The sequence below is a fragment of the Gallus gallus genome, chromosome 18 (assembly GCF_016699485.2).
Source record: "Gallus gallus isolate bGalGal1 chromosome 18, bGalGal1.mat.broiler.GRCg7b, whole genome shotgun sequence".
NCBI classification, from domain to species: domain Eukaryota; kingdom Metazoa; phylum Chordata; class Aves; order Galliformes; family Phasianidae; genus Gallus; species Gallus gallus.
Genome location: NC_052549.1, coordinates 3948836 through 3976445, shown reverse-complemented (window position 1 = coordinate 3976445; position 27610 = coordinate 3948836). Strand labels below are relative to the sequence as shown.

General features: G+C 38.1%; 2 protein-coding genes across 5 annotated transcripts in view; both read left to right on the top strand.

Annotated features, from left to right (window-relative positions):
- Positions 1-424: 424 nt before the first annotated feature.
- Positions 425-8449, top strand: FN3K (fructosamine 3 kinase). 3 transcript variants are annotated; one of them, XM_004946081.5, is made up of 6 exons: positions 425-800; positions 2979-3130; positions 3955-4046; positions 4482-4564; positions 5387-5509; positions 6515-8449. In XM_004946081.5, exons 2-6 carry the CDS (start codon positions 2988-2990, stop codon positions 6851-6853), a joined length of 780 nt encoding a protein of 259 aa, XP_004946138.1. In that variant the 5' UTR covers positions 425-800; positions 2979-2987; the 3' UTR covers positions 6854-8449. The 3 variants fall into 3 exon arrangements, with proteins under 3 accessions (XP_004946138.1, XP_015150748.1, XP_415601.1); XM_015295262.4 differs by lacking the exon at positions 425-800 and adding an exon at positions 1624-1801; XM_415601.8 differs by lacking the exon at positions 425-800 and adding an exon at positions 1624-1860.
- Positions 8450-9276: 827 nt separating this feature from the next.
- Positions 9277-27610, top strand: part of TBCD (tubulin folding cofactor D) — a 109225-nt gene continuing 90891 nt past the window's right edge. For both annotated transcript variants that reach the window (NM_001389246.2, XM_015295136.4), the window contains exons 1-8: positions 9277-9674; positions 11982-12032; positions 12240-12337; positions 13268-13369; positions 14530-14676; positions 15393-15448; positions 18661-18793; positions 26814-26859. In NM_001389246.2, coding sequence (NP_001376175.2) covers positions 9488-9674; positions 11982-12032; positions 12240-12337; positions 13268-13369; positions 14530-14676; positions 15393-15448; positions 18661-18793; positions 26814-26859 — 820 coding nt within the window. In that variant the 5' untranslated portion in view covers positions 9277-9487. The remainder of the gene's footprint in view (positions 9675-11981; positions 12033-12239; positions 12338-13267; positions 13370-14529; positions 14677-15392; positions 15449-18660; positions 18794-26813; positions 26860-27610) is intronic.

The following is a 27610-nucleotide window of genomic DNA, read 5'->3' as shown; positions in this document are numbered from 1 at the left end:
TTGTCTGGATGAACAGAAATGTTAAGAAATTAGAGCACTCACCTGCACATTTCTGGTTAAGTATTGATCAAGAGTTGAAGCAAACAGAAGTCTGGGCTATCACTCAGCTACTATATAAGCAATGCAGTATATTTGGATTAAGACAATCCTATTCCTGGTTTAAAAAAATAAAATATTAGAATGCTGAAAGAAGTGTTATAATAAATAACTATTGACATCTTTGCTGGAAACTATAGAAGAGAAATCTATGGTGTACTAGACTGCAAAAAAAAAAAAAAAAAGAGCTTCAGTAGTAACACTGTGGATGACCATCTATTATCCTTTTTTTTTTTTTAATTGTTCCTAACAGATAAATAGAAGAACAAGCTATGATACATATCCCTTTGAAGAAAGACATATCGTCTGTTTTGTTGCAAAAAAACTTCACTTCTTTCCCAGGGTGCTCAGTTGCAACTTCTGGTATGATTCCTTGTTTTCAGCAGTTGGAGATCATAGCTCTAATGGTAGAGTACTCTTTAGGGCTTCATATACCTGAAATTCAAATGGCTTTTTATTTTTACTGTCTATGAATCAGTCATGATCTAACGGCCTCAAAGTGTTTGAAATTCACAAGTGCATGTGCACTGTCTTACTGTATTTTAATGTCCACACAGCTGGATTTCATAGAAGGATTGCCAGAACATCCACTTGTTACTTCAGACATATAATGCAAAGGTCCGGCCAAGATATGGAACCTTGGATATGAAACAGGAACTGCCAGACTGTGATATGCTAGAACTCAGTCATAGCTATGGAAATAAGTACGTTCATCTATTATTTCAACAAATATTTTATGGCCTGGGTTACAGGAGTAGTGTACTTTATAACAGAGTGTCTGTGCACTTTGAGTATTAAGGGATTAAATTGAGTGGCACCAACGGCTCTCCTTTCTGCATATTACAGATGATGAAATAAGATAAAAAGGTGAAGTTATTTCCTAAAAAATCACATTAAATCAGAAGAAGCACATAGGAACAGTAATGTCTCAAATTTATTACAAGTTTTATGCTTTTACTCTGAATTTTCACTTTGTATCATCCAGCCACAAGCACCTCGCTATTTTACTGAATTGATGTTACTTTCAGGCAATAGAAAGCTCTTGTTTCTTGAAAGATTATGTCCTGATATCTCAGCAATGACAGCAGAACTCCAGTCCATGCAAAGCAGAGAGAAAACGAAATGCTTTCCATGTCTGTGTTGGCTGACTTACTTACAGCCAGCAGCGTGATTTAACAGCAGACTAAAAAATTGTTTCTGGTATCTTTAAGAACCACGACAACGCAGCAGACGAGCGATTTGTAGTGTTGCATGTAAACTCCCTCTAGTGGATTTGTTTAATAATTACTCTTCCACCAAAGCAAACAGAGCTTAAAAAAGAAAAACGGGTTCAAACTACAAATACCAGCAGCTCTCAGCGCTGTTGAGAGAGGACCCAGGACACACCTCTCCATTTTATTCTACGAATATTTTTTTCTGTGCAAGCTGATTGGAAGCAAGGCATTTTGGAACATTATCTCTGGATTAACTTTTTTTTTTGGGCTGCTGTTTTTTTTCTTTTTTTTGCTGGATAGCCCTTCCTACCTCATAGCAGCGTGACAGTGAAAGAAGGACCCAAACCTTTAATCCTGTTTTGCACTGGATTTAGCAGGAGACAGTTGCAGAAGCCTGGGGATTACCATGGAAAAGATCCTGAAAACAGAATTGAAAACTTCAGTTCTGAAGGCCTTTGGGGGCTCGGGAGGAGGAGGATATATTAGCCAAGGTCAAGCTTATGAAACAGACAGTGGACGAGTATTTGTTAAAATCAACCACAAGTCTCAGGTTAATGCTAGCAGATATTTAACTATTAATGTTGTTCTATGTAGAGACCTCTTCTCTTGTAAAAACAGATGACTGATGATTTAGATATCTGCATTTTCAGGCTGACTGATTCCAGCTTTCGTTTCAGTTTTCTTTTAAATGCTGTGGTCTACTTTACATCAGGTGTTAACATAGTGAGCTTAGTTAATGGAAAATGAGATATAATGCATTGTGATAATAATCAACAACAGGAATCGTCATTGTTACATGTAAACAAGGGGCTGAGTACAGAGCTGTTATTGTAGCACTTAGCTTGGAAAAGCCTAAAGCTGAATTTGCATTCACTGCGTTCCTTTTCATGTTTCAATGGGAAGGGAGGAAACAAACAATGTCAGTGCTAAAATTAATGGGGTTTTTTTGGTTTTCTTTTGTTTTTGTTTGGTTTTTTTTTTTTTTTTTTTTGCTTATTTGATTTGTTTGTTTTAAGCTGTATAGGTTTCAAACTCCTCCTTGGTTGGATTTTCTACCATAAGATTCTTGCAAATGTTCAGGCCGAGCTCTTGGCTTTTCTGTTACTAAATGAATACAGTACTCAATTAGTGGCTTTTTTGTTTTGCAATACAGTGCAGCAGAAACTTGGTTTATCAATAGCTAAAATATCAACATCTTAAAGCACCTTAAAACTGCTGTGATGAACAACATCTTCCCTTCAAAAATGCACAGTACAGGCTTAGACTTTGTACTTTCATCTCATCTAGTGGCCATTGACCTGCATGGAAATGAGAACGTGTTTAAGGATTCAGTCTTTTACTTTATTTAGTAGTGGCCAACTGTGGTTTTGAAGGAAGATGTTTTGGGTTTTATACTTAGAGATCCCGTTATGTCTGAGTAATTTATCTCCATAAACAACTGGGAGTTCAAGGTGGGATATTACATATCCTACTACCCTGGAACAAATTGGCAAAAATTAATGAAGAAAAATAAACAAAACAAGGTACTGAAGTCTCATCATATGGATTGACAGCTACATTCTTTTTACCAAGATAGTTGTAAATCTGTAAACAGTACTTTTTTTTTTTCTAAAGTACTTGCTGCAAACATCTCTATTTTAGCTGAAGGATATTCTTATTCCTTGGCAGGCTAGAAAAATGTTTGAGGGGGAAATGGCAAGTTTAGAAGCAATTCAGAAAACCAATATTGTGAGAGTGCCTCAGCCTATTAAGGTAATTGACCTTCCTGGAGGAGGAGCAATGTTTGTCATGGAGTACCTAAAGATGAAGCACCTCAACAAGTATGTCTGTACATCTTTTTCTCTTTTTTGGAATATTTTCTTATATCTTACATTTTCTGTCCTGATTGCAGCTGGGAACAGGTTGATTTTGTTCCTTGTACCTGGTATGCTGCTGTGTTTTAGATGAGAATAATGTTGATAACGCTGTTGTTGCAGAGCAGTGCTTACATTAAGTCAAGGACTATGTCAGCTTCTCACACTACCCTGCAGAGAGGAGGCTGGGGTACACAAGAAACTAAACAGAAACACTGAGGGAGTTGGCCAGGGGGTGGGAGGCATTGCTAAGGGTCTGGCTGGGTATAAGTCTGCAGGTGGTGAGCATTACATTGCATACAACAACTATGTTGTGTGTCACTTGTATTGTACATATTTATAATTAATATTTTCCCCTTAATTCTCTGTCCTTTAGCTCAACCTATGAGTTTTTTGTTGTTGTTGTTTTGTTTTCCTGATGCTCTCCCCCATCCCACTGTGGGGAGAGCAAGCGAAGGCTGTGTGGTGCTTATCTGTCTATTGGGTTAAATCACAACACTTGGTCAGAGATACAGCAAGTATTTATCAAGATTGATGTTTCTGTGTTTATGCGTGCAACCTTGTGGGTGTTTTTTTTTTCCCAAGCACAGAATTTATGTTCTTTTTTACTATCACATTTAACCAGAGTTATTGTCTAGCTATTTGCTCCCAGTTATGTACTCATGAAGTTCATTATTTCTGGCAAATGTAAAACCTTACACTTGGTCATAATGAATTGAGATTGGTTTTTTTCCTGTAATGTTTTGTTCATTTGTTTAGTTTCAGTTTTGTTTTGTTCTTTGATCCTCCAGATATTCTTCAAAGCTTGGAGAGCAGATAGCAGATCTTCATCTTTATAACCAGAAACTTGGAGAGAAATTGAGAAAGGAAGGAAATACAATTGGTAGAGTATAGATTTTTGTGTACTGAAACAAAAATAATGCATTTGGCTGTGGTATAGTAGTGTGTTGTTGTACTGACTGTAGCCAGTATTAGGACACTGTTGAGTTGCTAAGCTCTGTCAAGAATACTTATTACTAGCTTGCAGTTTCGGTTTATGCTTGTAGCCATCAACTTCAAAATCACTTCGTATGGGTAGCGTTGGAGCAGCTTAGTCTCTTATTTGCTAGGGTACTTTATTTAGCATATTGTTTAAAGCTCTTTAATTTTTACATGTTTGTTCATGTTTTTTTCATTTTTAGAGGGCATTAAGACAATGAAAAAAACTAACTTACATTTGCCCATGCTTTTTTTTATGCCTATCATCTGAAATGTAGCTCTGTGTTTGCAAACCTTATTATATAAAGATCTCAAAACTTCCTGTGTTTATGTTTCTTAGGTAAAGGAGCCAGTTACTCTGAATTTCAGTATGTGGATAAGTTTGGATTCCATAAGGCCACTTGCTGTGGTTATATACCACAGGTACGCTGCCCGTTTGTGAAAGCTGATGTACTCACATGGTTCTGTAAAGTCCTTAGATAAAGGTTTGTTTCACTGGTCTTCAGCTTTAGGATAACAGTTCTGCTTTCACAGCTTCTTTTTGACCTGAGGGTGAAGGGAATATGATGGCTTTTCAATGTGTAGCTTGCTACCATGCATGTAACAAGTAAACAGAGTGGATTGAATAAGAATTTGAAATTATTTGATGGTTCTTTAGCCTTGTGATACTTAATAGAATAAGCATCTCTTCCCCAGCCATGTCTTTGTTTTTGGTTTTCTAAACTCCTACTACATAGATCTTAAATAGTAAAATCCACTGTTCTTAGAGGGCTTTGTCACTTAAGACATTGGAACTATCTCTGAGATAAATCATTTATTTGCTGACTGTGCATGACTGAGTTTCACCCTACTAATTAACTAAATCAGCATACTATTATTTGAAAGACCTTATTAAGTACAACTTTATATCAAATTAGAAACACATTGCCTAATAAAAATTAACTAATCCTTTTGCATTTTCAGAGGGGCTTTGGAATATAATATGGAACAACTAAAATGGGCTCCCCAGAAACTATACCTCCAAAACACATTAAGAAAATGTCAATGAATGAGAATAGGGAGAACCTCAACTTACACCTCATGTGAAAGACAGACTCACTTAGGCATGGAAGAAAGCACCACTTCAGACTGAGCAATTGACTGAATGTCTAATATGATTCTAATTAGCATGTCTAATACCAACACCATGTCAGTATCAAATATCTTAATAGAAATAGTTCTAAGTGTCTGCATCATATTTTCCAGGTGAATGAATGGCAGAGTGATTGGCCTTCTTTCTTTATTCGTCACAGACTCCAGGCTCAACTGGATTTGATTGAAAAAGATTATGGAGACAGAGAAGCAAGAGAGCTTTGGTCACAGCTAAAGGTATGAAGTGTATCTTAACTGAGTGGGGTTTTTTGAATGTTAGAAAGTATATATCAGTGGAATGTTAAATGTATTTTATAACAGGTTTACATAACTTTTCATGAGCCAGAATAACAGCTTCATGGCTGGTCCAACAACACAGTCAGCTGAAAGAATTCATGTTGCTCTTCCAAATTTTTTTTCTTATTTTTTTTAATTAGGTAGTGAAAATAGACCTGCAAATCAGCACTGACATGTATTTCTTTTATTATAGCTAATAGTAATACGTTAAATTCTAAGAACTTGGTGTTGCAAACTGCATAACATTCTGCTGCCCAGACAGAATTTTTAATTGGTCCAGGCTCACAGCTGGGACTGTGGTTCAGTCATACTCTGTACAGTAATTAGGAAACAACTAGGAAGGTACCCCTCTTCAAGCTCCATGGCACAAATATGTTTCCATATATCTACTGTTGCCCTTTTGTCACTGAAACCACTTATTTTATATTTCTTGTGACCACCTGGACTATTAATGTTTAGAAACAATACATAATTATAGGTGTTGATACTAGAATGTGAATTAAATGAGTTGCTAAGCTCTGTCAACAATAATTAAAACACTTATTACTGGTTTACAGTTTAGGTTCATGCTTATAGCTGTCAACTTCAAAATTCATGGAATCATAGAATCACAAGGATGGAGAGGACCTACAAGATCATCCAGTCCAACCATCCTCCCATTACCCTTGCTACCATAAGCTATTAAACCATATCTCATAGCTCTGCATCCAGACACCTCTTGAACACTGCCAGGGATGGTGACTCCACACCTCCCTGGGCAGGCCATTCCAGTGTCTGACCACTTTCTGAGAGAAAAAGTTTTACCTTATGTCTAATTGCTTAATGAGGACTGAAAACAGGTAGTATTTGAGCAGCTTAGGCTCTTATTTCTTATTGTACTTTGTTTATATTTACTGTTCTGTTTTAAGCTGTTTAATTTTTACATGTTTGTTCATATTCTTTTAGGTAAAGATTCCTGAAATGTTTTCTGGTGTAGAAATTGTTCCTGCTCTGCTGCATGGGGACCTGTGGGCAGGAAATGTGGCTGAGGATGACTCCGGGCCGATTATCTTTGACCCTGCTTCCTTCTATGGCCATTCAGAGTTTGAACTAGCCATTGCTGGAATGTTTGGTGGGTTTAGCAGCTCATTTTTCTCTGCCTATCACAGTAAAATACCCAAAGCCCCAGGATTTGAGAAACGAAATAAATTGTATCAGCTCTTTAATTACATAAACCACTGGAACCATTTTGGGACAGGGTACAGAGGACCTACCATAAATATAATGAGAAAACTTTTAAAGTAACCAGGCAGGGACTAAGTAATTTCTCAAACCACAGTGATTAGCAGCCTCTGCTTATTAGAAGTAACACAAGCTAGGAATCAATGTCAATGATAAAACACACGACAAGGCTTAGTATAATTTGAGCCTCACTAAATGTTAAAAGTGATTGATTGCCTAATTTTTAACATACAGTAGTTTACTAACACAGATTCACATGAAGAAAAAAACTGCATTGTTTATGAAGACTCCACTAGGTTGGGAAGTAGCATTACACTCAACCTAACCTTATTCTGTACAGAGTCTCACTTCTTAGCTGCTGCATTTCCACAGTTTGCAGCTTGCCACTTCTGTTGGTCTCTCATTACTGAGTTACTGCTGTGGGACTGTGGTGCTGAAAGTAATCATTGGTTTCTTAGTTTCCCCCATTTGTTTTGTTTTGCTTTAGTTTTCTCTTCTGTCTTTGTTTTGGTCCTTTTACCCATTTACTTTTGTGTCGTTTCTTTCCTATGTAAGGGTTATGAACCAAAATTTAAGTCAGATTTTGTGCATGTGAAAATAAAAACATTCTCTTTTTTTGATTTAAAGGTAGGCAGGGTCCTTTGGACTGCAAGTGACACTAGCATTCCTAATATTTATTTTAATTTAATGTAATTAAATGGTTCTTTTTGTGTGTGTTTCCCTGAGAAATTCAGTTGAGTAGTTTTTCTTAAAAGCGATGCTGCTGTAGTTCCTTGGTAATTAATTATATGGTCTGAAAATGGATTGTTACCACATGTAAAAACTATGTTATTATCAAACAGGCTTTATTATGTGTAATACTCTGATGGTAACATTTAAATAACTGTGAAAACATAGCAAACAGTAGGAGGGATACTTGTTTGCATTACAAGATCAATTTTGCTGTGTTGGTTGGTGCCTGATGTATTTCACTTTTAAAAGATAATGTACAGTAGGCAAAGCTACTCTGCTCTGCCAGTGCTGCTTTATCAAAGGAACAGTGTCAAACTGAATGGATTTATCTTTTTTAGTATTTCTAATGTTCTATTTTTATAGGAAATAGGTGGTGAGGATGTGGGGAGAAAACTGTGCAACAAAGATACTGGCATTCAATGTGAGCGAGGGTACATTAGCAACATATTTTTTTAATTGAAAGTAGTTAGGGAAAAAAAAGTATGGTCCAACAAATACTGAAGTGAATCAGAAATGAGAATAATAGAACTTATGTTTTCAGGATTCAGATGGTTGTAATGACTAATACCCAAAATATTATATTCAGAAATATCAAATGGCTTCACTTATGTATTAAGTGGATGTGCTATAAAGATTTCTTAGATTTTGTAATTTATACTATTTAAAAATAATTTAATTCTCTAAATATAACATAATTTTGCAGGATTATTTTTTACTTCCTTGATTTTAGACTACAGTTAGTGGGGTTATAACACCTGGTACAATTATAACAGTGGAAAAGTGGAAAAACAGAATACAGTTGAAATTGTAGCTGAATGAAGTGCTGAGTCGTAGCATTTATTCATGTTTGCAATTCAGGCATTGCACTGAAAATACCTATGAGCTTAAGATGTAGTGTTGTCCAATAAAATACTTGTGTTGCAGAAACGAGGTGTTCAGTGTACCTGCCTTCTGTGGTTGTGTTTTGTGTTAATGAACGTGATCCTGAAGATGGACGTTTGAGTATGGTTAGAGTTGCCAGATCCTGGGAAAGATAAACCACCTGTCCTGTGCTGACTGAAGTTTTCCCCTGTATTTTCTTTTGCAGCCGATAGGGAATGAATGAGCACCTCTGGGGGTGCCCCACCTCACCCAAGCATTTTTGGGGCCCACACCTTGGCCTGTGTTCTCTGTCAAGCAAAAGGATAACGTGAGGAGATTTTACTCAGTGTCTGCTTTAGGTTCTCACTTCAGTATGCCAAGACAGGAGCAGCCTGTAGTAGTAGTGCTGTTGTGTGGTAAAAAGGAGTTGGGGAGGGGGAGGGAATGTGCACTGAGGGGTACAACATCTTCCTCAGGAACATTCCAGGAATGCTGCTGACCTGAGGACTGGTAGCTGCTGAGAGGGACACAAGTGAACCTGCTTGTATCTCTTCCCCTCTCTGGAATGCTAAAAGCTACAGCTATTGCACCTTTGTGGTTTAGATAAGAGTGGACCATTACCCTCCCCACCTGAACCATGATGTGATTAAGAAATGGCGGTGGTTACAGATAACGCTGCCCTCCAGCTGCCTTTTGCGTTTTGCAATTTATGCCCAATGCTTTAAGCCGAATTCACCTCAGGTGTTACAGCCCTGAGACTCATCCCGCTCCCAGGCGGAGCGCAGCCGGCCGTTCCCAGCCTCCGGCAGTACAGCGCTGCCCGCTCCCTCAGCCTCCGCCCCGCACAGGGGTGGGGCCGTCCCTGCTTTCTTTGGTCCCGCGCGGCGCTCCGTAGGAGGAGGGCTGGCTCTGAGTAGCGCCGTGCCGGTTGCCTGGGTAATCCGGGGGGCGGCTCGGGGTCCCGGGGCTGTCGCCATCTCCGTGCACCGCCCGCCGTCTCGGAGCCGCGTGTGAGGGGCGGGCGCGGCCTGAGCGCGGTAACGCGGCTGTGGCGGCGCTGTAACACGCAACGCTGTGACGCGGAGCGCTGTGGCGGCCTCGGCCATGGCTGTGGGAGAGACAGATGGAGCCGGCTCGGAGGAAAGCGGGAGCCGGGAGGCGGATGTCATCTCCCGAGGAAACATCCTGGAGAGCTTCACCGAGAGCCAGGAGGTGCGAGCGCTCCTCGGGAACCTGAGAACCGTGTACGGGGACCCGGTGGCCCAAGAGGTGATCGTGGAGAAATTCATCGGTAAGGCGTTGATGGTTTTAGTCTTTTTTTTTTCTTTTTAAATTAATAATTGTGGGTTAATTACAACCTTGAAACTTTTTTCAACAGGTAGTTGGGATTTTCAGTTTTATTTTTTTCCCAGATACGTGTTTTGCTTCCACCTGGGGCTTGGATTTAAGGGCCCTGAGTTCTGAGCCGTGTGGAACCTCCCGCGCCCTGCACAGAAATAACCGAGCTAACATCTGTGTGCTTCTGTCGTTTTTGCACCTAACTGGTTCTTAAATGCATCCATCTTGAGCTTGGAAGCCGTAATTTAACGTTTTTAGTTTCATGGTTGGTATAAAACACAAAGGGCAGCACACACGTGGTGTTATTTCTGAGAGGAGGAGCCTCAGATGTGACCGCAGCAGAGCTATGCTGTGCGATGGAAGCAGTTCTGCTCCCAGAGCTCTCCTTGCACAGGTGTGGTGTCATGGTGTTCATCTAGCTCTGTCTGAGCCAAATGGCCTGCAGAGCACCTGGGTTTGTAATTGATATGATGTCCTGACCAGGTAGCTTGCAGAACTTAGTTCTGTGAATCCAAAATCAAATGAAGTGGATTAGCGCTTTGTATTGCTTTTGGAGAAATGATGAAATTGCTGAAACCTATCCTTCATTGTGTGTGCTTTTGACAAAACTAGGTAGGCCAACAATAAACCAGGAAAGCCCAGGTTTGGAAACCTGACCCAGCAGAAGTTACTCCAATAAATCAGCTGGTAGTGGTCCAGCTGAGGAGGATGATGACAAACAGAACTGCTCAGAAGGAAGTAAAGAACACTTGTGTTCTGAATATTCAGTCTCACAGGTGAAATGGCAGAGTTTGAGGGGGTGGGGAAGCACGTACTTAAAGTCATCAGCTGCTGAAAAGCCATCATCTTGTCCAGCTGATCGTGCTGCTGTGCCTCACTTGCGCATCATACTCTCTCTGTTTATTCAGGTTGTATTTGTGCGCTTCCTGCGTGTATCTCTGCTCCATCACACATTCTTAGGAGGAAAATCGCATTGCTACCCACTGCAAAACTGCCTTTTGCACTTCTTGGGAATGTGTCAGGTGAAGGTGGGGGGGGTGTAGCTGTATTGTAGGTATCAGAGCAACATATCATTGCTTAGAACATGCCATTGAAACTGATGGGCACTGTACATTTTAAAAATGTAGTTCTGATATTTAGTGTTACAAATTATTGTGTGACCTTTCACAGGCGATCGTCCCAAACATGGTGACAGGGTAAACGAGTGGCTTACGGATTTGAAGGTTAGGGATTATCTTAACCTGTATACAGACAATGCAGTAATAATCAATTACAGAGGATTTTGACACAGGTCTCCAAAACATTCACAAAAACATGTGATGCTTTTTTGTGAACTGGGTTAGATACTTTGATTTGCAGCAACAGGTATGGAGGAAGATTTTAGATTTTTTTTTCCATAATAGCACTAGAATAATATAGATATATATTTTTTTTCCAGTTCATTCTCTTCAACATTTTTATTTGGGGTTTCATTTTGTATTACCACCCTCTGATCTGGGAAAACAATTTGATGGAGTAATGAGTTGTAGTTAAACTCTGCTTACACTTCAGGCTATTGCTTTGAGCGTTGATAGAATTTCTTGTATTCTGTGGTTCTGTTATTTGTACACAGCTTCAGATATCGTTAATTACAATGGAAAAATAATGATAGTGGGGAATGCAGGCTTCAATCTTGATAGTAGACAGCACTATGGAATCCTATTGGAATCGTACAAGTTAGTGCACCACTGGCTGGTGTCTTGAACATGGTTGTGCAGTGTCATCCAGTGGTCAACTGCAGCACTGTTGAAGCTGTATTATGCCAAACCTGAGTTTAATGTGAGAAGGAGAAGAGCTTAGAGAGCAAAATTGTTTGTGAGAGAAACAAATGCAGGAAAATGAAAGATTAAGATTTCTAATTAAAAAGCAGTTTTCTGACCAAATACCTAAAATGACCCAGGTAATCACCAGGCAATGTGGATCATTTAATGATCTCTTTCTGAAGTATAACTTTTATCTAACAGTAATTTGAGAGACTCCTGGAAGAGAGCATTTGATTTGGTATAGTTAAATGATGTTACTACAGAGCGCTTGTATTTTTACACTAATTTCTCTATTGTTTTCTTGCTATTTGACCTCATTTAAAGGTGTGGCAACAGTTAGCTTGAGGATATTGAAATCTTAAACTAAAGCAGTCAAGAATCAGGAGTGTGTCTCCCAGTTAATGGCTTTAAGGGCCTTTAATTTGAATTATTAATCACAGATATCTTTTTCTTTTCAGTTATAATGGACAAGTACCAGGAGCAGCCTCACTTACTGGATCGCCACTTAGGTAGGAATGTCATCTTTTACACAGTAATTTTTGTGTATATTCTTGAAAATCTCTTAAACTAAAGAGTTCAAACGTATTGCAAGATTGCTGTGGTTAATATTGGATATATTGTATGACTACTACCTCTCTCCCAACTATTAGAAGTATGAGGAACTGTCATCAAACTCTATGCCTTCTCACTTTTTTTTTTCCCTCTCCTTTCATTAGAGTGGATGATGAATATGTTGCTGGATATAATACGAGACAGTGGATCTCCTCCTGTGCTTTTTCACTTGGCTTTTAAATTTCTTTACATCATTACAAAGGTACAAAAACCCCACAACCAAAATTCAACATTCTATAACTGAAAGATTTACGGTATCTTTCTTTGCTGTTTAAATAACTTGAAAACGTGTGTTAGTTTAAAAATAGAGGAAAAAGTGATTATTGTCTGAGTAATGTAGTAAAACCTTTTAAATTGTGGTGTGAAGGATTGGTTTTTTGGGGGGGCGGGGGTTGGGGGAAAGGGTTAAGCAACATTTCCTTGGTATTTCATTCTATTTATTGATACAGAATAGTAAAAAGCAAGGTTGGAATGCATTAAAAATGTGGATTGGGACATATTGAGTGGTAACATGAGACATGATGTTAAAAAGAAGAGTAAAGCTTGGTAAAGAATTAGATTGTGGAATTTCCATCTGAAATTCTAAAACATGCTTTTTTTTTTTACTGTAAGGACTGAACTCTGGAATTGATTAAGATTGTGGAGTCTCCATCAGTGGAGCTACTCCAAACCCTACTGAATAGGTGTGGTCCTGGACATGCTACAAACATGAGGAAAAGTTTCTTTCCTTGGTGGGTGGCAGAGCACTGGAACAGGCTGCCCAGAGAGTCTGTGGGCTCTCGTCCTCTGGAGACATTCAAAACCCATGTGGATGCTTTTCTGTGTAACCGACTCTAGGGAACCTGTTTTTACATGGGGATTGAACTAGGTGATCTCCAGAGGTCCTTTCCAACCCCTGTGACTCTGTGACCTTGCTTGAGCAAAGAAGCTAAACTAGACAGCCTTTGGAGGTCCCTTGTTTTAAATAAATATGCTTTCATTAATTCTTAGTAAGTTTGTAAAAATGCCATAATCTTAAGGTTAATTCTGTTCTTATTACACAGGGTTTGTATAATAACTCATCAGTGGGTCTTTTTCTTCATTACTTCATGATGACAGATGGCTTACTGAATTTTGAAACTTTGTGTTACAGGTGAGAGGATACAAACTTTTCCTCCGACTGTTTCCTCATGAAGTCACTGATCTACAGCCTGTTTTGGATATGATTGTAGACCAGAATCCAAAAGACTGTGAGGTGAGAATCTGCCATACTTCTACGTTTCCCAACAGAAAAAACTGAAGGGCAATGGAACCATGTAGAAAATTGTTCTCGAAAAAATAACCAACAGTGTGTAAAGCTGTGGTGTGCCCAGTACAGCATCAACTTAACAGCTAGACTGAATACAAGAATCAAGATTTCGTTATGTATCCTGCTTATTTAAAATGTAGTGTAGCTGGGAATGTTTTGAGTAAGTACTGGTTGAAACATTATGTAAGCAAATAATTTCTTAAGCATGGGTTGAAGTACTGTAGTTCATATTGTTATGTTTTTGAGTGAGGAAAAAAACACAACTGCAAAAGTCTTTTAAAAGTTGATTAAATTTGAGTGATCATCCTCTGTTAAAGATAACAGAAATTGTGAATATGAAGACCATAAGTATACTGCTTCTCTAAATTCAAATAGATTTTTCATAAATTGCTTCTATCAGCGTTACTGTTAATGTTGATATAGTTGTACAGCTTTTATTTCTTAAATAGCAATTGTCACAAAACTAATTTTTTTCATACAACTTTTCATAGTTGTGATATATATATAGAGTTCATATTAATCTTTATTATGAAACCTCATTGTAGAGGCTCTGTAGAAGTTGTTTCTTGTTTATCTGTCTCTGTAAACACACCTCAAGTTGTTTCAAGAAGCCTGTGAAAAGAATAGGTAGAAAATTAGGAAGAACAATGTGTTCCTCTCTAGATTAGGAAGAAGAAAGTATTCCTCACTAGGTCTTTTTCTGTTGTGTTTGTGTTAGCACATACATTTTCTTTCTCCAGATGATAAATCACTTTCCCTGTAAATTTATGGTGGATTTTTTGTTTGTTTGCATTTTGTTTTTTTCCTGTGTGACAGAACCAAAAGCACAAATGGGAGAAAGCAGGAAAATAGGAAAATGCAGTTTCCCTTTGGGAAAGAAATAGTGTGTCTGGACTTCAGAGGGGAGGGCTGGTTAACATTCCTAGTTTTCCAACTTGGGATCTCTTGTAATTCTTTCTCAGTTGGTGTTTCAGAACATTCAGATTCAATGTTTTTGTCTTCCTAGTTTGAAAGTTCCTTGGAAGTTAGTAGATCTTATGCTCCAAGCACCTTGTTGGAATACCTTCCAGAAAACCAAGTGCATATTTTGACTATTCTTTTTTCAGACTTGGGAAACTCGTTACATGCTTTTATTATGGCTCTCCATGATATGCTTGATTCCTTTTGATCTGGCTCGGTTTGATGGAAATATTCTTTCTGAAGAAGGTCATACTCGTATGCCAACAATGGATCGCATACTTGAAATAGCTAAAGTAAGTACAGTACATCATGTGTAATATGCTCAAACGTGGCATTTTTCCTTGGCTTATTTTTTTTTTTTAGTCTATAACAAATGCTGGTCTACTCTCTAAAAAAAATTACAGTTTTAGAATGTTATATATACACTTCTTTAGTGAGCGTGATCATTTTTTTCTCTGAAGAAAGATTTTATGGCTATCTGATAGGAGTGTGTGCCTTTCACTATGTTAACAGCTTTTAGAGTTTAAAAACATCAGCTAAGTTTTCTGAAAGCCATGTTTGATTATTTATGTAAGAATTCAGCATTTGGTCAGGATGAGTAACGTGAAGAAGCTATGACTGCCTGAAGAATTTTCAGCAAAAGTCATAAAATTATACTTGACATAAACTTGAAGTGGTTAACATGTCATCTCTTTAAGATAAAAATGAACAACCCCTTTTCCACAAACACCTGAACAGTTGGTGCTTTTTAACACTTGCAGCACTTAAATGGCTCATCACTTGTAGGAATGCAGTAGCACAAATGTAGGATTTCAATAAAGATAAACTTGCTTTGGAAGAAACTGGATGCGATACTGTTTGTTAAATAGAAAATTTATTTTTAGGTTTTTACTGTCTTGAACTCAGTACAATGTTTGTACATAAATATTACGAACTAATGTATAAAGTTAAGTAGTGTTATTAAATCTACGTTTGAATTCTTTCACAGTGAGTTTTCTTTTGTCTTTAGTGTTATTTGGTTGTCAGTGATAAGGCTCGAGATGCGGCTGCTGTGCTGGTTTCAAAGTAAGTCCCTACTGTGCTTGATAGAAAGAGAAAAAGCTATCTCCCTTTTCCTGTGTCATTTTTGAGTCTGATGGACCAGTAATGATAGCACTGGGAGGACAGAAAGTTGTCAACTGTATGTGAGACGTTGAACCTGCTTGAATCATATCCAATAGGCTGTTCGTTACTGGAGATGTGTTTTGTGCTAGAAAAACAGCTATCCATCACAAGTGTTACTAAAAGTTCCTTATGGCTAGCAGAATTCTCTTCAAATTGCTATGGAGTTTGAAAATGAAGAAGTTACACTGTGTTGCTGCTTAGTTTTGTAGCATTGTGCATAGTAAATTGGCAGATGCTATGTTAAGGGCTGGTTGTTTACTACAGATACCTAAAAAGGAATGTTAATGCTAGATTCTTTTCTTAATATCCCTACTATCTCTTCACTTTCTTGTCCAGAAAACAGTACTTCTATTTTCATTGGCTTGTTATCAATTAATTAATCAAATAAAACCAAGCATAATGGGAGTTCCTGAATCCAATTGTTTTACAAGGATTGGTGTTCAGGCAACAAACCATTTGAAAGAGATGCAGTTTTTCTGACTTCTGTTTGCATCTCTGCAATCTCTGTATCTCTGCTAGCGTTGTTGATAAATTTGAAATAATGAAATTCTCTTCTTTCCTTCTCTGGTATGTTAGTGGAGATTAGTTTTATTTGATATATGTATGAAAATAAATTGCGTAGAATGTAAACTGTATCAGTACATACATATCTCTTTTTACTATGTATGTCACAATACATATCTTATTCTAGTACGTTTTAATGGACGAGAGCTTGAGTCAGCTTAGTTTGTCCCTTTTTTTTTTTTTGACAGCTGTCTTCATGCTAGCATCTACTCTAATGTACGCTAGGGGGCTCTGCCAACATAGGTTTGCCAGGACAGCCACAGGAGCAGAGGCTCTGGGGCTGAACAAAATGGAACAATTATCCTGGATGAGGGTAGTTACTCTGAAAAATAAAATCAGCGTTAGCATTTTTCTCTGGTCTGAAGGATGCACAGCATTTGTAAGGCTTAATTGTAACAAAATAGTTGTTAAATATAACTTAGAGCAGATTCTTACTGTCTTTTTGGGAAATAGCTGTCCTTGTGCTTACTTTATTCTGAATTTATTCTGAGTTTCAATCGTAGGACTTAAAGTTCTTTAAAAAGTAATATCTAGTGATTATTACGCTCCAGCTGTGAATCCGCTGACAAAACGGTCACTTTCTTTTGTGTCATGCAGAGAATTGCTAGCAGACCTGGCCTTAGAATATAACATTCTGGGGACAGTTGTGTACTTTTTTTTTTTACTTATTCTGCAATATTTCAGAGCAATATTTAAGTGAATGCATGACTCATTAGGGTACTCTTTAATAAATAATTTTGTTTATTACTGTGTAGCCATTTCATTAGTTGTCTTGTGTTTTCTCATAACAAATAAGGTGATAGAATACATTAAACAACATTGAAAATATATTTAGTGCTAAGCGGATCAAGATGTGTAGGACCATAATGGAAGCAAAATTACTATTTAATGTAGTTATAATTAGTTTATTATGAAAACACCGATTTTAAAATACCCTGGTGATTAAAATATTTCCTCAGGAATTAGAAGACCTGGGTCCAGGGCTTTTTGATGCACTAAAATTCACAACTTTCACAATCAAAAACAATTTTCTAATGAGCAAGGCACAGATACTGAGATAACTGCTTCATCTTCTTGAAGTTAAACTGTTAGGTAGGCAGGAATGCAAGAGCCCTGGGATGCATGGGGAGATAAGATATTGGAGTATAGCTCTGTAATCTGCCAAGTAGGAAACTCTCTGTAGAGACAGGGAAGGAGGAGAGTAGGGGAAGTCTGAGTTCTAGTTCCTTCTCAAGGATTTATAGGTTTCAAGTAAAATTCATAAACTCCAAAATCTAAGACTTCCCATTTTTCAGTCATTCCCTTTTCATAGGGCAGAGGAGCTAGAGTTTGTTTCATGGGTTCTCTTCCCTGTCTGCTCAGTGACCTGGCTGCAGTCGGAGGAGGTGAGGCATATCCTGTCCTGCTTCTAGTCTTGAGGTTAGGGCACTCCTCCGAGCAACTAAGATTTAAACTCCTTTGGGCTGAGAAAGGGTCTAGGAACCAGTTCATCTACTTTGCAGGCTTGTTCTGTTACCTCTGCCATTGTGGAAATGATGGCTTTGTCCTTGGTGCTCTATTATAAACCAAAATATAAACCCCCTCACCTAGTGACTGCAAATCCTCATTGTTCTGCTGAACACAATAGACGCTGACTTTGAAGACAATGCAAATGATCATGTCTCCTCAGTGTATGTGTTCCTTGCATTTTCGATTTACTGGCTCTTGATGCAGTTCCCCATTTATCTGTGGTTGTATAAGTTAGCCAGATGCAGGCTCTGTACATGTTCTACTTTAAACACTAAGAATTGTACTGTGTAGGCTTTCCTTTGTTCCTTTCTTTGGATTGTGTTTTAGGGGAAAGTTTATTCATTTATCCTAAAACTCTTCTGGTCCAGAAACCTTACTTTTAAGTGCACAGAGACTAAATGTGGTGGCTGAAGTAGATGCCTTAACCATGGCTTGACTGGCCCAGATTATGAGTGAGTTTATAGGTTTATATAGAGGAGAAGTTTAGCCATGATAAACTTCTCTGGTCCTCTGTAAGAATGCATTTCTTGACCCATTCAGTATGTTAAATATTAGATGTTTGACCTTATCAAATATCTGAACAAACAGGTATGGCACTGAGGATTATTCCTTATGGGTCTGGAACCTGATTTTGCTGATAATGAGTGCTTTGTGGACCTGTTGTTGTTTTATGCCAATATTCTATCTGTTCTTGATAAGGATTCTCCCCTATTCTCATACTCATTTTAGCTTTTCACTAATAGTTATTTTGGAATTAGAAAGTTTGTTGCTTTGCAAGTAAGATGGGAAATCTTTAAGATTCTGGTTTACAAGTTGGTATCATTGGAAATTCTGGATCAGAGCCTTGCTCAGGAGCAAAAGGACCAAACATGATGATTTGGAATGTTATTCCCATCAGGAATTTAGGAACATGTTCATTGGAGAATTGTCTTTAGAAACTGCAGCCAGTTTGGACAGCAGGAAAAATAATTTTCATTTGCAAATATAAAGACAGTAACTGAAGTGGTTTATTGGTTTTTGTTCTTTTTTCTCCATGACAGATTTATCGTTCGCCCTGATGTCAGGCAGAAAAGAATGGCAGACTTCTTGGACTGGACACTTTCAATGTTATCTAAATCCTCCTTTCAGAGTATGGAGGGGACTGTTGTTATGAATGGCATGCTGCAGGCCCTGGTAACTACTCTTTTTCTCTTAAAAGATGAATAATTGTATTTATCTAATACTGTTCCTTGATTCTGTTCTGGTAGAACTTTAATTGGAAATGCACAGAGAAGTTTATTAAAAATGATAAAGTAACATAAAGTCAGATTTTGCTCAGTAGCAGTTGTGAGGATGTAACTTTTCATGTACTGTAACTTCATACGTGTCTTTTCTCTGGATAGTCTTTTCATCAACAAATGAAAGTGAATTTGCCAGAGCAGATACTGATAAATAACTGAAAAAATCCTTTGAGTGTCTGAGTGTCCTCTTGTAACTCAGATTTTATTTGGCTTTCTACCAAACCTGCAGGGGAAAAAAAAAAATCTGAACTATAGAAAATGAAGAAGTTAGGCTTTTGATATAGCAGTAGGTTTTTTAGAATTGTTAGCCAAAATGCAAGTGACTTGTGGAAGTTTGAGCCACTCTTCTTAAATGCTTGTTCTCATTAGTTTTACTAAGACATACTAAACTTATTAGCCAGTGTCCTTGACTAGGCTGGAAAAATGCACTATTCCTTGTATTTGTTAATCTGAAGTTCTTCCTTTAATGCTGCATGTTGTGAAGTAATAATAACTCATGGGGCATTGGAGCTGAATGATCTTGGAGGTCCTTTCCAACCTAAGCCATGCTGTGGTTCAGAGAGCTGAATTCTTAATTCAGGTTGTAAAAGTAATTCACTATAGAATCATAGAACAGCTCAGCTTGGAGAAAAAGCTTCTAGTTCCTGGAGCATTACTATATAGAACTCCTGTACATAAGAATACATAAGAATATCTTGTCCTAACAGCTGTCTAGTAGTTTTTATACTTTTTTTTGGTGTGTATTTTGAATTACTTGGATAACAGTTCTGCTGTCTATTCCAATTGTCATGTCCAAGTATATTTGGATGGAGTGGGGGATTTTGTGGAGTTTTCTTGTTTTTTATTTGTTGTTAATAAGCTGGGATAGCACAAGTGAAGTCAGTGAATGGCATATACTTGTATAGTCTTAGCACAGATTTAAGGATTTGCTGGCATTTATATGAGTTTCTATAATTTGCATAAGTTTGCAGCTCTTTTTGAGTAATTGCTACGAGGACTTGTATGCAGTACGTTCCTAAACATCAAAGCAAAGCTGTGGAACAAGTGTGTGTGTGTTGTTGGTTTTTTAGTATTTTTTTCTTCTCTAGCAGCTCTTCCAAATCAGAAGATAGGAGAAACAGTCTATATTTAGAATAATTTAGGACTTGCTGCTTAAGCAAGAGGAAGCATTATTTGTATGTGTTGCACTCTGTTTCAAAAGGCAGAATGATGTTTCATCATTTTATTGTCAGATCTGGAAGGGGAGACTGACTGTTTGCCATCCTAGGTGCATGATGAGACCTGTAGGATGTATAATACATTAGTGTTTTGTCATAATTCCCTTGGCTTTGGCTCTATCCACCTGTTCATTAGTGCATACTAAGCGAAACAGGTGAATACTGAACAAGTAGAATCGAAACTAGAATGTGATACAGTATACTTGGAAGCCGAAGCCTTCTTTCTTGAATTTGTATGATTTTTTTTTCTCCTCTATGTTGTAGGTTGGGAGAACATATTTATCAAGCTAGTTTTGTTAGTGTCTGTTGGCTCATAACTTTTGTTCCAGTTGGTAGGTACGAGCAGACTGAATTGTTAAAGCCTTTTCTTGCATCCAGTCTTGAATTTTTAATTTCAGTTACTGCAATGTAAGCCCAAATTATATCATTAGAGAATAAAGGGTTTCAGAAAGATACGTATGTAGGTATGTGTACAGGGATATGTTTAACTGGAGTAGGAAACATAAGAGTTTAATATAATGATTTAGTAACACATTTATAAGAGTAACATGTTGTTAAACCAAAAATATTAACCAAAAGTAAAAGCAATATTTAAAGTAGACCTGTTCCCTTAAACATCCATGGTGTTAGCAGTCTGTCCAGAAACAAAACAATAATTGCTAATTGCATAAAGCAAAATACATCCATGGGGTTGGCAACTAAAACTTGGGTCACCAAGCTTCAGAATTCTCAGCCCTTGGATTCTTCCAGCAACTTGTTGTTTAGGAATCAAACTGTTGTTACTGAGGCATTTCATCCTGAAGGAGCAGGAGAAAGAAAAATATGTTTCAGTTTCCAGCCAGTGCAGCAAGGCAGGTTTTGGGGATGTAATGATGTTGGAGCAGGGTGCGTGGAAAAGAGCTTGCTCTCTCTTTCTCTCTTCTCCCCCCACCTCCAACACCCCAGATCAGTTCAGAGCTTCCCCTGACAGTGTAGATTGCAGCAGAACTATGCTGTTCATGGTCTACATTTAGGAAAAAACTTGTAGTGAGATTGGCAGGGCAAAACTGTTCTAAAATCACACGAAACTCTTGCATTTCAATGAACTGAAACTGCAAGTTTGGTACACGGTGAGCAGTTCTGTGTTGCTGCACTTTGATCTGCCTCTCCGTGGCCTGAAGTCTCGGTGATTAGGTATGCTACTGTTTAATCTAACTCAGCATTATGTGTAGAACAAGTACTACTGTTTCATGATTCTTGTTGGAACACGCAGCCTGCATTACACATTTTAATTCCACTGATGCTTTTTTCTTTTTTTTTTCCTTACACCTGTCGTCAGTAATATATCATTTCACAACAGGTGTGCACTAGCAGGAATCTTTGCTCGCAGTGTTTCAGATTTAGTTTTTAAAACTACCTTCTTTTGTTCAAACTAAAATTGCATTGTTGAATTGAGTTCATTTTTTTTTGTGCTTGGATTCGTTGTATGCATAGGTAATTTGAAAGATTGTAGATTAATGGGAAAGATTAGATTAATAAGAAATCGCCTTTTTTTATATATATAATACTTGTTTACTTGAAATAAATGTCTAACCTGTTTTAAGAATCTGCATTTTAAATTCTCTTGGTCTGGAGGTTTGCTTTTAAACCTGCCATTATATCAAGCAGCTTTTTAGTTATTGCTGCAGGGTGTAGCACTCCCAATTCTTGCGTGACAGAGATGTCATCATGTTGAGGTAGCCTTGGGCATTGAAACTTATTAAACCTTATTTGTTTTATAGGTGATTCAGTATACAAGTGTGAGTAATAATTAAAAAAAATAAAACGCCCTACGCAGTGATCTGATGAAACTCGAGAGTCTTAAGAACAGGGCATTTCCCTGAGCTGTCTCTAATGCGCAGGTTATTTAGCAATAGCTCTGTGCTTATGTAAATTTGGCTCCGGGGAAGAAAGAACTCTCCAACTCTATTCTTTCAGACCCACAGGCACAAAAATAGACTATTTCCAAATAGAATGTTTCCCAAGTCTCTGTATTTCTGGCATTCTCAAAGAATTACCAATGCTAGCATTGTCCATTGGCGTTATTTTTTTTTAAGAGATGTTATCTTCTAATGGTTTGGAGATAAAGGTGTACAAAAAGCAGAGCTTTCAAATCTGTGTTTTGTCAGTCTTGTTATGATGGAGGTCCCCCATGTGTAAATTTTTGATAAATAATGAAGATCAGATGAAAACGTCACTCCCACCAGCAATTTAACCGTGCTCTTGTTGAAGCTTGTCGCATTAGCTACCATTATTGATACCCTGACAAATGCATGCAGTCTACTATTTGCATTGGAGAAGTATGGAGAACAAGAGTTGTCATCTATTTTACCATTCGCTGCACGTATAACACATTATGCACTCTCTACTTTCAAGCATATTTATTATTTTGACAGCATGTCCTCCCTCACCTTGTTTACTTCCCCACATCTAGCCTGGAGGCAGGAATGAGTGATAGCTTTCCCTCGACCTGGGTGCTATGTGACTACTAGGGGGTGCTCCAGAGTAATGAAAGATACCGTTTTCTTCTTGTCCCATAGAGGCTGAAATTATCCTCCCAGTCCTCAACTTGGTTGGTTACAACCAGAGGGTAGACTCAGACTGGTGTCTCCTGCTCAACAGGAAGATATACTTGCTAGCAAACAGTCAGGCCACCCTTAGTGGTGATTTGTATAGCTTGGGGAACATGTCCCAGAGATGATCCTGGTTGATATATCTCATGGAGCCCAAAGTGGGTTATGCAGACAATTGGAAGGTGTGGTGTGTTTCTTTGGTGATTACTAAGAAACTAGGTTTTGTTTTCCTTGCACCATGCTATTTCTAAAGCAAAACCAGACTTGACAGTCGTCATCGCTTGCACACCACTGATTTTCTCTAATTTGTAGGTGGCTTAATTATTTATAAGAGAGGGAGTCACATACTTTTCGGCAGTTCAACAGGTTGGGTGAGTTGCTGTGTGTCCTCATTAAAGTGGAGAGACCATGGCATAGCTTTGGCTGCCTGGATGCTCCAGCAGGCAGGCTCCTTACTTTTAGTATCATCAGGTGCTGACACTGAAACATCTCTACAGGTGGCAAACCAAGCTTATTAATTATTTTGTTTGTATCAGATTTGTCTGAATTGATGTGTCTTGGTTGTTTTTTTGTCCTGCAAGGCAGGAAGATTAAAATAAATACTGTAATGCTGATTTGTTCATTTTTCCTTTTTTAGTTTTTTTTTTCCTCCCCAGTTTCTGTTGGTTTGCAGTGGTGCATCGTGTACTTTGGTTTTTAGTGTAATGCTGGGGCAAGCCAGAGCTGCAGGATTGTTCCTACACAATGACTGCTTTACGCACATGAATGTTTGTAGCATATGCCAGAAGAAATACATATCTTTTATTATAGAGGCCAACATCAGAGAAAGTGCTTCTTTATTTCCCTCTAAAAGTGTATCTATTAAGCTCAAAAGTTTGGCAGATTTGGGTTTCTGAATGTTTTTGCCTTTTTTTTGACTCACAAAGAAGTCATGAGGAGCTTTCTTTTTTTCTTGATGATTCTACAGTCAGGAAAAAAAAAAGCAACAACTGAATTTCTTGATTTGTTGAATATCTGAAAAGTAGTTCCCACCAGTTCAGTTATTGCCTACTTCTATAAGAAATGTTTTTTGCTAGAAATGACCTTTAAACTCTTCTCTGATAGGGAGAAATATCTAATGTATCACTTGCTAAAGCAGCAATAAGCTGGGTAGAAGGTTGTATTCTCCCTGCAGTGGACACCGGTCAGTGCAAACACAACTTCTTTCCTTTCATAGATTCCTTTTTCTTCTGTGGTTATTCAAAAATCAATATATAACATATATTGCTGAACAAAAACAGTGTAAATGTTAAATCCCACTTCTTTTAAGTGAAGTTATGAATTTATAGCACTGTAGCTACAGCATTATTTGATTAATTTGTACTTCCCCTAAAAATGTGCATTGATGAAATAAAATCCCTTAATCCTCATGCAGCAGTAAGGGAGACCACTGGAACCAGGTGCTGCCCTTGTCAGAGAAGGGAGTGGCCTACCATGGTTTGTACAGCTGAACACTTTTCAACATTGGAAGTGTGATTGCTTCTTTTTATGTGCTTTGTAAGGAGAAGGGAGATGGAAGGAGAAGGGGGATGAAGAAAGTATATTCTTAATGGGAGTCCACATTAATGTGTAATTGATTCCCAAGTAATAAAATGCTCTTCCTTGAGATTTTTTTGCATAGATTGTCAGGGTTGCCTAAACCCTTATTTAACCCTGGTTAGACCCTTGCTGCTGTGTGACCGAAGTACAGCAGGAAGCATGGGCTCAAGGTCTGAAGCCTGATTTGTAATCTGAGAGAATATGTAACCCACATATCTTTTAGAGTATTCTTGGTTGATTTTACATCAGTTGCTATGAAGATTTTAACATCTAAAACTGTATAGAGGTTTCTTATATCCTGCTTTTATGTTGGTTAACTTCTTCCCACTTCTTGCTTGGAGGCGATACCTCCTAGTTATGTTATTCCTGAGGAGTCAACTGAATTAGAAGTTGCCCTTGAGGATGTGAAAACTCCTGGAGAGACTTGTAGACAGGTGCTGGGATGTAGGAGCTGTGTCAGGATGACAATGCACTGATGTTTTGAGGGTTCCATTGAGTCTTTTCAGGAGCTCGCCAAGCAGTTTGCGAAGACATGTGGAGGTAAATCTCCAGAAGAACTTGTCCAGGAACTTCCAAGGTTATGTAAAGGAGCTGTTAACTTTGTTATCATTACTTTAGGAATTATACTGTTTTGTTTGATACACTTGAGTATAGTCTTATTTTGAGGCATGCCTTCAAAACAGTGTTTGCTCTTACCTGGGCATTAATACAGAACAGAGAAGGAATTGTGGGGATAAGGTGCTGCAGAAGTGCTGCAGGGGTCTCCTGATATCCACAACAAATTTGCTGGCCTTGTGAAGCTGTCTGTTTTGAGCACAGGAACAAAGTTACGAAGAAATGAGCTTATGAGCATTTCAGCAAAGAGGTAGAAAAGAAATTGAAGTCGCTTTAGACTTGTTAGTAATGTGGGAAATTTTGAGATTTTTGTACACCTTCTCTTTGCTCTTCCCTAGGCTTTCTAGTGCAAGCAGTTTTGTCACATGTTAGTGGGATTTGATTTTATATCGATGTGATATCTTGATAAAAGCTATTCAATATTTATACTGTTTGTGTCAGTGGTGGTTCCAGTTAGCTGCTCTTCTGAGGCTAACTGAGGCTAGTTCTGTTGCATTTCTGCTCTGTAAACATAGTTCTTAAGGGATGTCATATTTGTGTGGTTACTTCAGCAAAGCATTACAAATCTTGAATAATAAGTATTGTCAAATTCCACTATATATAGCTTGTAGTAGAGCTGATCAGAAATGCTAATTTAGGATTCTAAAACGTAATTTAGTTACACAACAGAATATAATGGGTACATAGCCTGAAGGTGTTTTTATTGCTTTTGTTGCTCTTAACCACACCTGCAGTGCAGGAGGCATGTGTATTTGGTATGTGTGAGAAAGTACATGTTTTTAAGGTAAGTCTGTTCTTGTTTAACTCCTAGGCATGTTTAGTGAGGAAGATGTTTGACAAAGTTCAAGGAAAGCTAAGTGACTGAACGTGGTGGTTTTGATACATACTAAGTGAGGTGATCCTGTGATTCTTTTCCAACCTTGGTGGTTCTATGATTCTAAGTGGACCGAGAACATTTTAAATGTGTAACATGTTTCTGTCTGGTGTGAACAGTCCATTCTTCTCACTGGAGTGCTGAGACCTAATGGGATTTTTAACTGTGTGTAAATGATTTGAAAGCTATTTGGAAGACTGAATACATGAACTCTCCTTAAAATCCCTTGGTGCAGGAATTAAAATATGCCTCATGGAGTTATATTTGCAGTCAGAGAATTCTGTAGCTAACTTTTAGTTTAACATGGGGTTCTTGAAAGCTGTTGGAGAAACAGGATAAAATACTCGTCAGTTTAGCCTATATTCTGTCCTGTCTTGCCTGAGTTTCATTGCTACTAATGGCCGAGCTTGCTCACCAATGTCCACCTGTCCTGCTTCTTACAGTGACTGAAGCATTCATGTGCCTCCTTGTGCTGTGCTCTGCCTAAATTACAAGCAAGGCTTGTTTAGTTTGGAGAATTGTTTGATGTCACAAGGTCTCAAACAGGACATGGAGTTCCCCTTGTTCATCTGCCTGTATTCATGTTCTGCAGATGTTCTTCATTCACGTTCCTCACTTTTTAGAGGTTCAAAGCAGCATGAGCTGTTAGATAATAGCTGCTGTGGTTGCACCTGCATTGGACTTGTGTGACCAAACACTGAGCTGGATGGTTGTGGGAGCTGAGCTGGCTGAAAGAGTGGCTTCCCTCCTCCCCCCCGTTTTCTTATGTGTGTTTTTTGTCCAGCTCAGCTCCCTGAGTTAAGTGCCTGCATGATTGTATAAATGGGAGGGGCAGGTTGGGCTACAGTAGCCTTGACATACATTGACTTAAAAAGAAGTAGAACTGCACCCAGGGACTCTTTCTTTTATGCCATTTTAATTAGTAAACACTACAGATTATTGCAGGAAGTTGACAGGCTACTGTAGAACTTTATGTCTGATATATTGAGCTGTAGACACTCTGTATTGTTATATTTATTTTCCCTGTTTTAATTGTAGGCACAGTTATTTAAACATGGCAAAAGAGAAGATTGTTTACCATATGGTAAGTTTGTAATATCCTGATTTTGTTTTAAAGCCATTCCAGTAAAAAAAGGAAAGAGAAGGATATGCTGTTAAAGAATGGTGCTATGAGGAGTAAAATCAACAAGGAAGTTTTAAAATGCAAAGTGAAAAGAAGAGAGAAAGTGAGGGAGGAGAATGAAGCAAATGAAGTATGTTATGTTGGAAAATCTCATCAGAGAATTAAAGATTTGGCAGGTGGTCAGGTTGGGTGCTGCGCCTCAGCAGCTGAGCACAGAACATGGAAACTGTATGATGTGGAATGTATGAATACCAAGTTTAAGGATAAAACATGTAAGGTTTACATGCCAGGTTTAAAGAACCTGCTGTGTACAGAATCTGGTTGGAGTCATCTCATGGTACTGTTGAAAAGAAAAAATGGTTTTAGTGGAAACAGATTATGGATGCAATTAGAGATAGGCAGGTACCTGTAAGGAGAATACAGAAGTGTCTGAATATTGTGTTTACATGTTGGAATTATATTCTTCTCATGGCACATCCTGGAATACGTTCAGAACTGACTGCACAGTACTACTTTGCTTTTTATTGGTAGTGATAAAGAAAGGTGTAGAAAGATGATGGCTAATTACAGAACACCGCAAAATAGAGAAGGACCACAGAACTGACTATCAAAACATGTGGTTTGTGCTATTTACAAGAATCGAGTAGTGATGTAAACTCACATTAGAATGCTTTGGAATTGTTTTGACTCCAGAAAAGAAATTCTATAGATG

Bases quoted from the DNA above. Each gene is read 5' to 3' on its own strand.
- FN3K (XM_415601.8), top strand. From the start codon at position 1,717: ATGGAAAAGATCCTGAAAACAGAATTGAAAACTTCAGTTCTGAAGGCC. The intron at 1,861-2,978 runs GTTAATGCTAGC...ATTCCTTGGCAG, and splicing joins AAATCAACCACAAGTCTCAG to GCTAGAAAAATGTTTGAGGG. The intron at 4,047-4,481 runs GTAGAGTATAGA...TATGTTTCTTAG, and splicing joins AAAGGAAGGAAATACAATTG to GTAAAGGAGCCAGTTACTCT.